We start from the raw sequence: 12,368 nt of genomic DNA, 5'->3' as shown, positions 1-12,368 counted from the left end.
GGATAGTGGAAGACGTCCCTCCCGGCCCCTCGCAACCCTGTCCAGTCTCTGTAGGAGCCTGGCTAACCTGGCGCTGGTAACCGCTCTCAGGGGGTTAACAAGAGCTGGCGCTGGAGTGGAAAGGCGGAGACGCGCTCCTATTGGTGAAAAGTTATCCAGGGGCGTGGTCGATGAGTTTCCACACCCCACCCCCTTCCCCCGCACCCCCTCTTCTCTACTTTGTACCTTTCTCGCGGCCACGGCGAAGTGGGCCGGGCCGAACCAGACCAGACTGAACCGCGGGGGCGATGCGGCTGCTGCCCCTGCTGCGGACTGTCCTCTGGGTCGCGCTCCTCGGCTCCCCTCTGCAAGGGGGCTCTGGCCTCCGTCACGACTTCTACTGGAACTCCAGTAACCCCAGGTAGCCGGGCCGAACCCGGCCAGCAGCCAGCGGGGCCTGTGCACTCCCGGGCTTGGCGCGCGTCCCTCCAACTCTCTCTCTCTCTGTGACTCTCGCTCTGTGCTGGGTGCTGCCGGCACCCGGCCCGCTGCACTCCAGGGCTCCTTTGTTTGAGTCGGCGGGGAGGGGGGAGGGGCGAGGCGTGCCCCGGGTCTCCCCCCAACCCGCACGTGTCGGGGGACGCTCAGAGGACCTCAGCCCCAAGTATGGTAGGTAGCGTCTTAGAGCCGGGAGCTGAGGGGCCTTGGCCTGCGCACTCTGAGCCCCGCCCCCCTCTCTTCTCCCCTGGTGACCCTCAGCCTCCCTCCAGCTTGAGGGAGGCGGGTGGACTTGAGAGCGAGCAAGGGGACTTTCCTCTTGTGAAGGAGCATGGGTTACTCTCCCGCTTGCCAGCCTCCCCTCTCAACTCACAGTCTCCTGATCTCTCATCTGGCATCTCTGTTTCCATCTCCGTCATTATCTCCTTCTATTTGGCTCTAGTCTGGGCCCTGCCCTTCTAGCTCAATCACCTTTGGCCAAGTCTTGACTTCCCTAACTGCTTCCACCCCTCTCCCCAGTTCCCCCTGCCTCTCTACTGTCTCCATCTGTTTTCCTTTCTGATTTTCTACTTGAGACAATCTGAGTCTGCATTTATTCGCTCACTAAGAGCATGCTGTGCGTCCACTGGGACCTGTGCTAGGGTGCTGGAGATGAGAGATGCTAAAACGTAGACTGTGCCCTCTGGGAGCCCAAAGACGCCCCCCCCCCCCCCCGGGGAGGGCAGGCCAGGCCAGGCGGCTGGGCAGGTCATTACGACACCAGTACCGTGTGATAAGAGCCATTGTTGTCTTCTAACTCAGAATTCCTCTCTCTCTGTTCCAGACCAGTGCCTCTGAATCACTTGGAGGACTTGTTAAAAATTCAGGTTTCTAGCCCCCAACTCCGAGGTTTCCGGCTCATTCATTCGATCCACACATATTTATTGAGCTCCGTCCTTGTGCAGGACACTTTTCCAGGCACTAAGGATGCGGTGGAAGAAAATATACAAAGGTTTCTTGTGTTCTAGTAGGTCTGAACTGAGCCCAGGAATGTGTATTGCTACCCAGAACTCCTGATACTGGTGCCCCTTGGACCACCCATTGAGGGATAGTTAGAGGCCTTTCCTAGGTCAAGCTGGGTTGTGTGTGTGTGTATGTTTGTGTGTGTGGCTGTGGCTGTGGCTGTGGGTGTGGGTGTGTGGGGAGGGGTGAGTGTGGTTCCTGCTGTATTTGATGCCGTGGGGGGCAGTCTGCCCCAGTCCTTCCCACCCGAACTGGCTCCCTGAGGCAGATCCCAAGACATAGGGGCATCCTGAGGAGGCTGAAGATTGGGTGGTATGTAGAGGGGGCTCACTTCCACTTCTGGGACTTTGTCCTGGCAAAAAAAGGGGGGGAGCACCCACCATCCACTCCCTCACTGACATTCTTTTCAGCATTGGGTTGAGGTCTGAAGTGTAGTCTCCCTCTCTGTGCCTTTTTTAAGGAGGTTACTGTCCCCGGTCTCCATCTCTGCCTCTGTAACTGCGCTGTGGGCCCAGATCTCTGTCCCTCGCCTCCACCCCAGCTTCTTCACAGCAGCCATTCACCTAACATTTACCTGGCACAGGTGCTGTGCCAGGCTCTGGTTGGGCACTAGGGCCAGAGGGCTAGGTGGCAGCTCCAACGCAAAGGCAGGGCATGGAGAGAGGCCTTCTCACATTTGAGCCATGTGGCTGTGGGCGATTCCTTAACCTCTCTGAACCTGTAAGTCTGTCGCCTCATCTGCTTCTTGCACTCCGTCTCTCAAGAGTTGTCAGTCTGAAGACCTCAGGCCTTGCTGAGATGTTCCCTCTCCAGAGGGCAGGGGAGAGGTGGGCAGAGGCCCTTGGGAAGGGGTATCTCTGACCTGTGTGCCCCACGTGTGCCCTGCCACGACCCCCTCAGCACACCCCTACCTTGTGCCTGCAGGCTGCTTCGAGGAGACGCCGTGGTGGAGCTGGGCCTCAACGACTACCTGGACATCTTCTGCCCACACTATGAGGGTCCAGGGCCTCCCGAGGGCCCTGAGACCTTCGCTTTATACATGGTGGACTGGTCGGGCTATGAGGCCTGCCAGGCACAGGGGGCGGGTGCCTTCAAGCGCTGGGAGTGCTCCCTCCCCTTTGCTCCCTTTGGCCCTGTTAAATTCTCAGAGAAGATTCAGCGCTTCACACCCTTCTCCCTTGGCTTCGAGTTTTTGCCTGGAGAGACCTACTACTACATCTGTGAGTGAGGAAGGGCACACTGGTCACCTCTTGGGGGAGGTGAGGACAGGAATGGGGTGGCTGGCTTTGCCACCAGTCCAGGTAGAGAGCCTGAGGTGAGGGGGAAGGATGGGCCTGGGAAAGAAGGCCAGAGCTGGGAGGGGGGAGGGCTGTGGTCAGAGAGAGGGATTGTAGGGGCCCTGAGTCCAGGACTGAAGAAGGGAGCATCTAGAGCGAGTTTACGCAGAGGAGGAGGAAGAGGACCTGGGAAGGGCGGTGAGGGGGGCGAGGAGGGGCCATGGATGGGTCCTGGCACATGGAGGGGGCCCAGAAAGAAAGAAAAGCTTTCCAAGGAACTGGAGAGAAGAGAAGCTGGGAGGGTCTGAAACAGAATCTGCAAAGTAGCCTGTGCTGACTTTTTCCTCCCACCACACAGCGGTGCCAACTCCGGGGAGCCCTGGCCAGTGCTTGAGGCTCCAGGTGTCTGTCTGCTGCAAGGAGAGCAGTAAGTGGGCTGGGGCACAGGGAGCAACCCTCTGGCTAGGGGTCCTTCTTGGGATTGAGGGAAGGCATGGGAGAACCTGGGGGCATCAGACTCAGAGGGGCCCAGGCAGGGTCATAAGCTATGGCCTCTTTTCTCCCCATTGAGCCTGTGGGAGCTTCACACTGACGCCTGTCATGCTGGGCCAACAGAACAGCCTCTGCAGGGTCAAGGCCCTTGAAAGCTTTTGCTGAACTGGTGGTGTGTATTGGCAATTTGGGGGAAACTTCGAAGTTGGGGCTTAGAGAGGACGAGGTGGTAGATTACAGGAAGGGAGTGGCTGATTTGAGAGACCCTGGAGAACAGGCTAGAACAGCTAATGGGCAGAGCGAAAGGAGGCTGCTGGAATGGAGGACACATTGGTGCTACCCCTCCTCCTCACAGAGTCTGAGTCAGCCCATCCTGTTGGGAGCCCTGGAGAGAGTGGCACTTCAGGGTGGCAAGGCGGGGGCACTCCCAGCCCCCTCTGTCTCTTGCTGCTGCTGCTGCTTCCAATTCTTCGTCTCCTGCGAGTTCTCTGAGCCAAGTGGACCCTTCCTGCCACCCCAGGAACCAGAGCCCTCCCAAGACACCCTGGAGGAGGAGCCCCTGCCACCTGAGCTGGGAGTGCCAAGCCAGACAGACAAGATGGAGGAGTGATGGGGGAAGTCAGAGGGTCTGAGGTGACCCTTGCAGGTGCTGGCCCCCTCATCCCAGGCTGAAGAGGAACTACAGGGGAGCTGCAGACAGCCCTGGGCATCTAAAGCCAAGGCAAGATAAACACAGAGTCTTCAACAGCTGCTTTGATGGCCTTATCGCATCTCCCAGGAAGACTGGAATTTGTTGGGATTGAATCCTTGAGCCTGCTGGGGGCCAAGGCCAAAAACCTGGGACAGGTGGATTGCAGGACCAGGTCAAGGAAGCAGCCCAGGCCTGCCATCTGTGCCCAGTGCCCTGTGGGCCCTTCCCTGGGGCAGCACCTTTTCCTCCCAGGGGGTCACCCACTTGTCTTCTGTGAAGACAGAGACTTGCCATGAGGCGGAGTCTCATATCAGTTTGTATTTTTATAAGTGCCTGGACCAAGCCTTCAATAAACCACCCATCTTTTTGTTGCTCTCCTCAACCTCTGGCTCCTTCCCTGACACCAGGACTCCCTGCGGCCTCTGCTCTCAGCTTGACTTGGCCTGACCTCCATGCTAGCTGTGCCCAGGCCATCCATGCCAGGCCTCAGTGGGCACCCCTCTGGGTAGTGTGGGGTGGGTGCCAGCAGCAGCTGTGGAGCTTGGCACCTCCTCCCACCTCTCTGGCTGGCTTCCTGTGCTGAGGAGGGGGCGGATGCTCCTGACAGCCCACCCATCTGGGGCACTGCCCAAACTGTGGTAGCACAGGCAAGCCTACTGGAAAGACAGCACCTGGGTTTCAGGGTGCCTGGGTCCCTGAGAGCTGGGCGTCTCTCCCCCTCCCAAAGGCAGTCTGGGCGGTGCCTGGCCTAGAACCGGGAAGGTGGGGTCAGATCAAAGCCTCCTTCCCCAGCGGCCTCTTTGTTCTTCGCTTTTATAAGGAGGGTGGGAGTGGGGGGAGGAGGGTGGGCCCCCTTTGCTCTCAGCCCCGCACTGTCTCTCCCACCTGTGGCAGGAAGTGGCTATGGTCCCCCCAAGCCCAACCGGGCCTTCCTTCTGAATGATGTCCTGGATGGAGCTGGAGGAAAGGGCTTCCCTTCCCCCGAAGCTGTGCTCTACCGCCCCGGTGGCCCGCAGCCTCCACGGGCACAGCGTCGGCCTGCCTGGCACTGAGCCCGCGATCGATAGGTGGATGTTGTGCTGATTAGCTCCGCGGCTGCGGCAGCGAGAGGCGGCGTGTGAACACGCGGTGGGGCGGGTGCTGGGCGGGGGGGGGGGGGGGGGGGGGGGGTGGTGGCGCGGGGGACGGGCGGCTGGAGACTGACAGACTGAAATGCTAGGGATTTCTAAGCCCTCCCCCACCCCCTTGTGCGCCTAGGTCAAAGCCAGGTCCCTCTCGGTAAATTCCATTGCACTGGCTGAGGCTTGGGATGGAGGCGAGCAGCGCGGGCGGAGCAGACACAAGTCAACCCCTTCCCCTATATGAGGCCACTTTTAGAAAATGTATCTGTAGGTATGCATGTGTCAAGGCCCTCACCCCAAACGGTCTTTGGCGGGCGGAGGGTAGGGGCTGGAGTGCGGGGGGTGTGGAATCTGAGCTGAAGAACGAGATATGGGCTTGGTCTCCTGGTCCTGGGTTCGAGTTCCATCTCTACTGCCACCCAGGACGTATGTCTACTATGTCGCCATGGCACCCGACTGTGCTATTACCTCCATCCGTCTCCCGTGAAACCATAGGCGGAACAGGCTGGGGGCAACTGGTTAGTAGCCCCTGCCCCGCATTGAGAACTGTGGGCGGTCTCACTGCCCGCAGCTGTCCCAGGCACACCCTCTTGGCTGACCAAGCCAGGCGAGCTCGCCCCGGAGTCGGGCAGGCGCGCCGATCCGCAGAGATAAGAACGCACGCGCGAAAGAGACCCGGGCCCAGTGGGCTTTGCCCGCACTCCTACAAACGTCCTCCCTCTTAGTCTCACACTTGACGCAGGCAGACACATACCCTCGCGGCCAGCTCAGCTCCCTGCGGGTGCCTGGGCGAACACCTAGGCAAGGTGTGCACTTGTAGGGGGCGGGGGGCGGTCGCAAACTCAAGCCAGTCGACCGCAGGCCTCTGCCAGCCTTCCCTACCCTCGCTTTCCTCTCAGCCTCTTCCCTGATTCAGTCTCGGGGCATGTCCCCATGGAAAGCAAGAGCCAAGTCTGCTCCTGGGCTGAAGGCGCTGGGAGGTCTTCCGGTACCGGGCCCTACCTATCCCTGAGAAACCCTCCAGGCGTGTTCCGGGGCGCAGTTCCAGAAGGCTTGGGCAGGTCTGCAAGTTTTGGGGCGTCACCGATCTCCCCTAAACTCAGCGGCGCTAGGCGGCCGAGGGTGGGGCCCTCAATTTGCTGGGCATGCCCTTGTCTCCCAAACAGATGCAAAAACTCCCCACGTCTTTGCCTCGTTCTGTCTGTTTCGAGAGCCTGAGAACCCGAGTCTCTGTTACCGGATCCTGCTCCACACTTTCCAGGATTGTAAATCTCCCTCCTTCCCGAGAGGCTAAACCCTGAAGTTTTGGTCTTATTGGTACCCGTCCCTTTTTTCTTCTCCTTTATAAATTCCTTCCTTCCTTTCCTTATTCATTCATTCAGCAAATTGTGAGCTCCCAGCACGCCCTTCTTTCTGTGGGCCACCTGGGGCTGTGGTCGTTTGGGGGGGGAGGGGGGATCCCCAGCTGTGATGCAGCTGGAGAAGGGCACTCTAGCTTCCAAATAGCCAATAGAATTCGGGGGCCTGGGGCATGAGGTCATCAGAGGTAATGCCTATTGGTTCACGTCTGGACATGGGAGGGGTCCCCATAGCAACCGACGGTGAGTCCAGGCATAACCTGGAGAGTTTGAGCTTCAGTAGCCGCTTGGGTGGTGCCTGGGTTGGGGGCAGGGAGGCTGGGTGGCTCTCAGCTTCCCAAGTCCTGCCTTAGCCCGACCAAGTTCTTAGCTTTCTTTCTTTACCTTTTTTTTTTGAATTGATTGTAGAGAGACAGAGAAAGGAAGAGAGAGAAATGTCTATTTGTTGTTCCACTTAGTTGTGCATTCATTGGTTGCTTCTTGTATGTGCTCTGACCAGAAATCTAACCCACAACCTTGGCTCATGGGGAGGACACTCTAACCAACTGAGCTACCCGGCCGGGGCCTAAGCTGTTATCTTTCTCACTTTGAGTAAGTCCTGATTAGTGCCACTTAACCCAGGAAGGTTAGGAGGGCAGTACTGGCAACAGTGTTGGGGTCCTGGGTGCAGAGCCACTGCCACCAGGAATGTTAATTCTGAGATCCTCGTGTTCATCTGCATACCGTCTGCATCTCATTTGCATTCTCTTCATTTAAGGTCAAATTGGGCAGACATCTCCACATCCCCAGCTCTGTCGCTCTATAGCCCTGTTGCTATCTATATCCCGAATCTGTCCCTTAGAGTAATCTCAGTCATCCAGTTCCTTACCCCACTCCTCTTCCCAGGCTCCAGCGTCTCCAGAAGTGGGAAGGGGCAGAGCCTAGCTAAAGGAGAAAGGACAAGAAGTCGGCCTCCCCCTCTGAATGTTTGGCGACAGATGGGGAGGACTGGTTTGTACTGCCTAGAGACTAAGTTGGCAAAGCTAATGGTGGGGGGAGGTGCCCCCGGCTGGGCTGAGGATCTCCAGGGCCAAATCATGCACACACCTGGCAGGGTGCTGGAACAGGAGAGGCCTGCCTCCAGCCAGGGGCAGGCCTCCCCACCGGTCTGGTGCCAGGGCAGCTTCCTTCCTCCAATTAAACCTTAATGAGGTGTCATTAACCCTTACCTTGCCTGCCAGTCCTCAGGTGGAACATAAATTCATGGTCTCACACTGAGTGGAGAGAAAGAAGGGCCTTGGAGGAAGCCGAGAGCCAGGAAAATCAGAGGACCAAGAGACAAGAAGGTGGGGACAGAGACATGAGTAGTATGCACAGGGTATCCTCTGTGTGCTTCTGAGGGGTTCTGCGGGGGGGGGGGTTCCCACTGTCTGAATCTATTTATTATTTTGTTTGTCAATTCAACAATTATTTATTAAGCACCCCACCTACTCCTACTAACTGAATACCAAGCTGCATGCTAGATGCTGGGAATAACACTTGCATAAGACAAGATCCCTTCCCTTAAGAAATCTTCAGCACAGACCGGTATGGCTCAGTGGATTGAGCGGTGGCCTGCGAACTGAAAGGCTGTAGGTTCAATTCCCAGTCAGGGCACATGCTTGGGTTTTGCGAGGCAACCAATGGATGTATCTCTCACACATCGATGTGTCTCTCCCTCTCTTCCCCCACCCCCCTTACCCTCTCAATAAATAAATAAAAATCTTAAAAAAAAATCTTCAGATTACTTGAGAAGACAAACTGGCCAAGAAATAATTATAATGTCAAGTGCAAATCTATTACACAGCTATGTACAGAGTGCTACGGGGACACAGGGTAGGGGCTGTCGGGGAAGGCCCGGGTTCTGAAAGACACAGTTTATGGTAGGGAGGGGCGTGGTCTGACTCAGTGTGGGTCCATGCTTAGCTGTGTCATCTGGACGGCTCGTGCCTGTGTCTGCCCTCCCAGAGCTGTGTACTCTGTGTTTGTGAACATGTGTGTGAGTGTGTCTATGTGTTCTCTCGATCTCTCTGTGTCTGGAATCCTTTCTCTTGAATGCATGTTGTGGTTTTATTACAGATCAATGTTTGCTGTGAAGCTCTTGCGCAGATTAGCCCGAACCTGCCCAGCCCAGGGGAGGGGAAGTGGTGAACCTCTGCTGGCTCTTTGGGAATGGGTGGGCAGGCACCATGTTCACAGCTGGGGGCCCAGACCCCTGGCTCCAAGTGTCAGCAGAATGGCCAGAGGAGGCTAAGGGCTGGGCCCCAGGCTATGGCAGGCTGTGCCTAGGCTGCGGTCCCTCTACCCTAGCTCCCCCAGGAGCCACAGGGGTTACAGCCACCACTCCCCACCAAGAGCTCAGGCCCCCTCCCCCAGCCTGTTCTTCTGTCTGCAGAGGAGCAGGCCAGCTCAGACCTGTCTGCTGTTTTCTCCCGCAGGGAGCAGATCCTTTCCAGGGGACATGAGAGGGCCAGGGAATTCTGGGTCCTACTGGAAGGCCCCAGGCCCTCCACCCTGGCCCTCTCTGGCTCTCTTCAGCCTGGATTCTCCCCAACCACCGTGCAATGCCATTTCTCTGGGTTTTGCCCAGACATAGCCATCTTTGCCAGGGAAGCCCTTGGCTGCTATAGGCAGAGGGTGGGGGCTAGAGCTCTGGCAGTGAGAACAGGCATGGGGGGTGGGAAGGAGGACAAGGAGATCGTGAAGGTCTCTATACTCACAGACCTCTACCTTAACTCCCTCTGTCTCCTTGCAGGTACTCATTAGAAAGCTAAATTTTGGGGGCAGGAAAGAGAAGAGAGTCTGGATTAAGGTGAATTTTGGGGTTAAGGAGAGGCTCTGAGGTTAAGGAGCCCTCCTTCCACACTGTCAAGCATGGGGACCTTGTTTGTTGCTGTAACGTTTCCTCTCCCTGATTCTAATCTTTTCCCACCCATCCCTACTTCCCAAGCCCTATGATACCCTTCCCACTATGATAGCTCTTAGAGAAGCTTGGAGATGGGAAGAACAAATGGGAAAAGGGGCTAGTCCAGGTGGGGAGTCATCGGGAGATAACCCCTTCATAATAAGGACAAGGAGCCTCCCTCAATCAAACACTCCGCAGGCCCTAACACTGCGCTCAGTGCTTAGCAGACATGGCTCTTAACCCCACCTCGGCCAGCCCCTTCAGGCAGGGTACGTTCAGCGCCGCTTTTCAGTCTCAGAGGAGTAAAGTGACTAGCGCAGTCAGTGAGTGGTAGAACTGGAATTCAAACCCAAGCTCATCCTGATAACTGCTCAGCCAGACTGCCTCCCTTTCAGCTCTTTCTTCTTGAAGCGCACTCAGGAGTCACACACGCCTCCGGTGAAACACCCCAGAGATGCCTCCCAGATTCAGGCTTCTCAGGTTGCAGGCTCATTAGAGGGAGCACAGCATGACTAGTGTCAGAGGTTATTACACCCCGACCCCACCTACCAAGCCCCATGTCCTGGTCCTGGACCACACATCAGAGCTCTGTGCTCCCTGCTGCCGGCTGTGTGTGTCATGTGTGTAGTTCCACATCAACTCGGAGACAATACAGCACTTCGTAGCCGTGCTGGCGCACACTCAGAAGTCGGAGGACTCGTGCATTGCCCTCCTTGTTAGCACCCAGGTGTCCACATTAGGACCACACCAACCACCTGTGTGCTCTGGGGCACACGTGGGCCCTGTGCAAGGTGCAGGACCTGTGAATATTTTATGTCTGGGGCTGGCAGCTGCTTCTCCCACTCACACACGTGTCTGATCCTCCCTCTCACAGGCTCCTTGTTTGTTTTTTTAATGAATTGTTTATTTGTGCCCCCTGCCCCGCCTCCTGGCCTCCCCCTCCTCCAGCCCCTAGCTTCCACGATTTATTGAACACAGCTCAGCTCTCTGGTTGCCACCCGATGCACTGGAAGCCACCTTGGGCCACACAGCCTAAGTACTCCTTCTGCCCCTGAGCTGTTCAGCTCCCTGCTTCCTTGGCCCCAGGAGGAGAGGGGTGAGGCATCACGCTCAGAGAACTCCCAGGAGTCTGAGCTCAGTGCCGCTGGAGAGAACGTGGCAGGCAACAGTGTTCCGGCAAGCCTGAGGGTTGGAGGGAAATGAAGGCAAAGCCTGTAGGAGAGGAGAAAGAGTCCTGAGACTCTAGGAGAGAGGACCAGCCCCTGGAGAGAAGCCCAGGCTCAACAGAGCCCCTCACCCTGCAGAGAGGTGTTGCTCAGGGTCCAGGCCTTAGGCACCAGTGTTTCAAACTATAGCTTGTTACCCATTAGGAGTAGTGAAATGAAGAAATCAATTTTATGGATTTCAACCAGGTTTTTATTTTTTAAAAATTTTAAAGAATAGAACAGGAGGAAAATACCAGAGTGTATCCTCTGTAGTGAAGGTGAGTATTGTTTTACTGAAATTGTTGTTTCAGTTATATGTGAATGCATGTGTTTGTGTATGTGTGTGTTTACTGCATCGCAAATTCAAAATATACATCTCCTGATTTTCCTGACTGTGACCCATTGTGATGGGTCACAGTCAGGAAAGACTTGAGTCACAGTTATAAACAGAAGCCTGTACCGCGATTGACAGGAGCCTGGATGCTTCCATGACTCAGATGCCCCAGAAAGAGGCCTGCATCAGGTCAGGTCCCAGGCATGTAGACAGTGGCCCAGAGGTTGTACAGAGAGAGCCAATCTCTGGGGAAGCCCAAGCCCCATGAGTAGAGGCCTGCAGACAGGCCTAGGCATCACAGCTGGAAGTACATGTCTCATACTCAGAACTGACACATACAGTTGTACAGTTTGGACAGAGCACAAAGGAGCCACCTTCAGGGGTGAGTCACAGCTTACATCAGCCCAAGCTCCCTCACTAAGATGGGGAGACTCAGGGCCACCTTCTGCTGAAGGAAGTAGCACCTTTGTTTTTGCGCATGGACACCACTTGCCAAGCGATGCACTCTGAGGACTGGGTCCCTTTTCTCATTTACACAAAAGACCAAATCAGCCAGCAGCTGATTTGGATAAAGGCCCAGATAGGCAAAGCACCAGATCCTATAGACAGAGGCCTAAGTCCTTTAGAGAGTGTATGTAAACCCAGAGGCGTAGACCACATAGAAAGAGCTGCTTAAATCCCATTAAGAGGGCTCCAGATCCTACAGAGAAAGGCTCAGCTACCATTGCAGGGTAGGTGTGAGAGTGCTAGTTTCTGAAGAGGAGGATCTGGGCCCTGTAGAAAAGGACCCACATCCATAAGTGGGATCCAGATTCTACAAACTGGGATGGAATCTAAAGTCCTAAGCCAGCAAGCTCTCACTACCTGAGTATGGACAACCTCTCTGTCAACTGTGAGTCCCAGAGAGAAGCCTCCCTTTGCAGAGCAGGGCATGTGGGTGGCGGGGAGGTGGCTGGGATTTGTGGTACCTGCAGTAGGCAGGTTAGCATCACTTGGGTGAAACAAATCTCTCTGGGAATAGGGAGTCTTGGGGGAGTGAAAACTGTTTGTAAAGTCCCCTTCCCACCCCAAGGGGCCTAATTTATTTTCTGGCTCCCGAGAAGGGAGAGGATATCTCTTGGGAGGATAGAGCCTGCTCTTGCCTGACAGCAGCTAGACACAGGGCCTGTTCTGACACTGCCCCTCCCCCAAACCTGGTACCTGAGGTGGCCTTGTGGTCAGCACTTCTGTCCTGTCAAGTGTGAGTAGATGTAGAGTGCCAGCATGTTCTCTCCCCTTCAGTAAAGGAGAAAAACCGTCATGCTTGTCCCCATGGGCACAGGTGGTTGGCCTGAGTCCTGGGAACCTGGTCTGAGACCTCGTCCTCCTGCTCATTCAGTCAGCCTCTAGGGTAGTCTGAACATGCCCCAGGTCTGAATTCTAGGTCTTCTCCCTCAACTCCTACTTCCTAGGAAAAGAAGGGAGAGCACAGAGGTTTGTGTGTGCCAG

General features: G+C 56.1%; 1 protein-coding gene across 4 annotated transcripts; it reads left to right on the top strand.

Annotated features, from left to right (window-relative positions):
* Positions 1–189: 189 nt before the first annotated feature.
* Positions 190–4,312, top strand: EFNA4 (ephrin A4). 4 transcript variants are annotated; one of them, XM_024570936.4, is made up of 4 exons: positions 190–400; positions 2,404–2,699; positions 3,115–3,187; positions 3,747–4,312. In XM_024570936.4, exons 1-4 carry the CDS (start codon positions 288–290, stop codon positions 3,856–3,858), a joined length of 594 nt encoding a protein of 197 aa, XP_024426704.1. In that variant the 5' UTR covers positions 190–287; the 3' UTR covers positions 3,859–4,312. The 4 variants fall into 4 exon arrangements, with proteins under 4 accessions (XP_024426704.1, XP_024426696.1, XP_024426687.1 ...); XM_024570928.4 differs by having other exon boundaries at positions 197–400; positions 3,115–3,183; positions 3,769–4,312; XM_024570919.4 differs by having other exon boundaries at positions 203–400; positions 3,115–3,183; positions 3,604–4,312.
* The last annotated feature ends 8,056 nt before the right edge of the window (positions 4,313–12,368 follow it).

The sequence above is a fragment of the Desmodus rotundus genome, chromosome 12 (genome assembly GCF_022682495.2).
Source record: "Desmodus rotundus isolate HL8 chromosome 12, HLdesRot8A.1, whole genome shotgun sequence".
NCBI classification, from domain to species: domain Eukaryota; kingdom Metazoa; phylum Chordata; class Mammalia; order Chiroptera; family Phyllostomidae; genus Desmodus; species Desmodus rotundus.
This window is presented reverse-complemented; position numbering and strand designations above follow the sequence as displayed.

Excerpts from the sequence above, each read along its gene's own strand:
- EFNA4 (XM_045204365.2), top strand. The coding sequence starts at position 2,134 with ATGGAGAGAGGCCTTCTCACATTTGAGCCATGTGGCTGTGGGCGATTC. Across the intron at positions 2,700-3,114 it reads AGAGACCTACTACTACATCT|CGGTGCCAACTCCGGGGAGC; the intron begins GTGAGTGAGGAA and ends CCCACCACACAG. Across the intron at positions 3,184-3,603 it reads TGTCTGCTGCAAGGAGAGCA|AGTCTGAGTCAGCCCATCCT; the intron begins GTAAGTGGGCTG and ends TCCTCCTCACAG.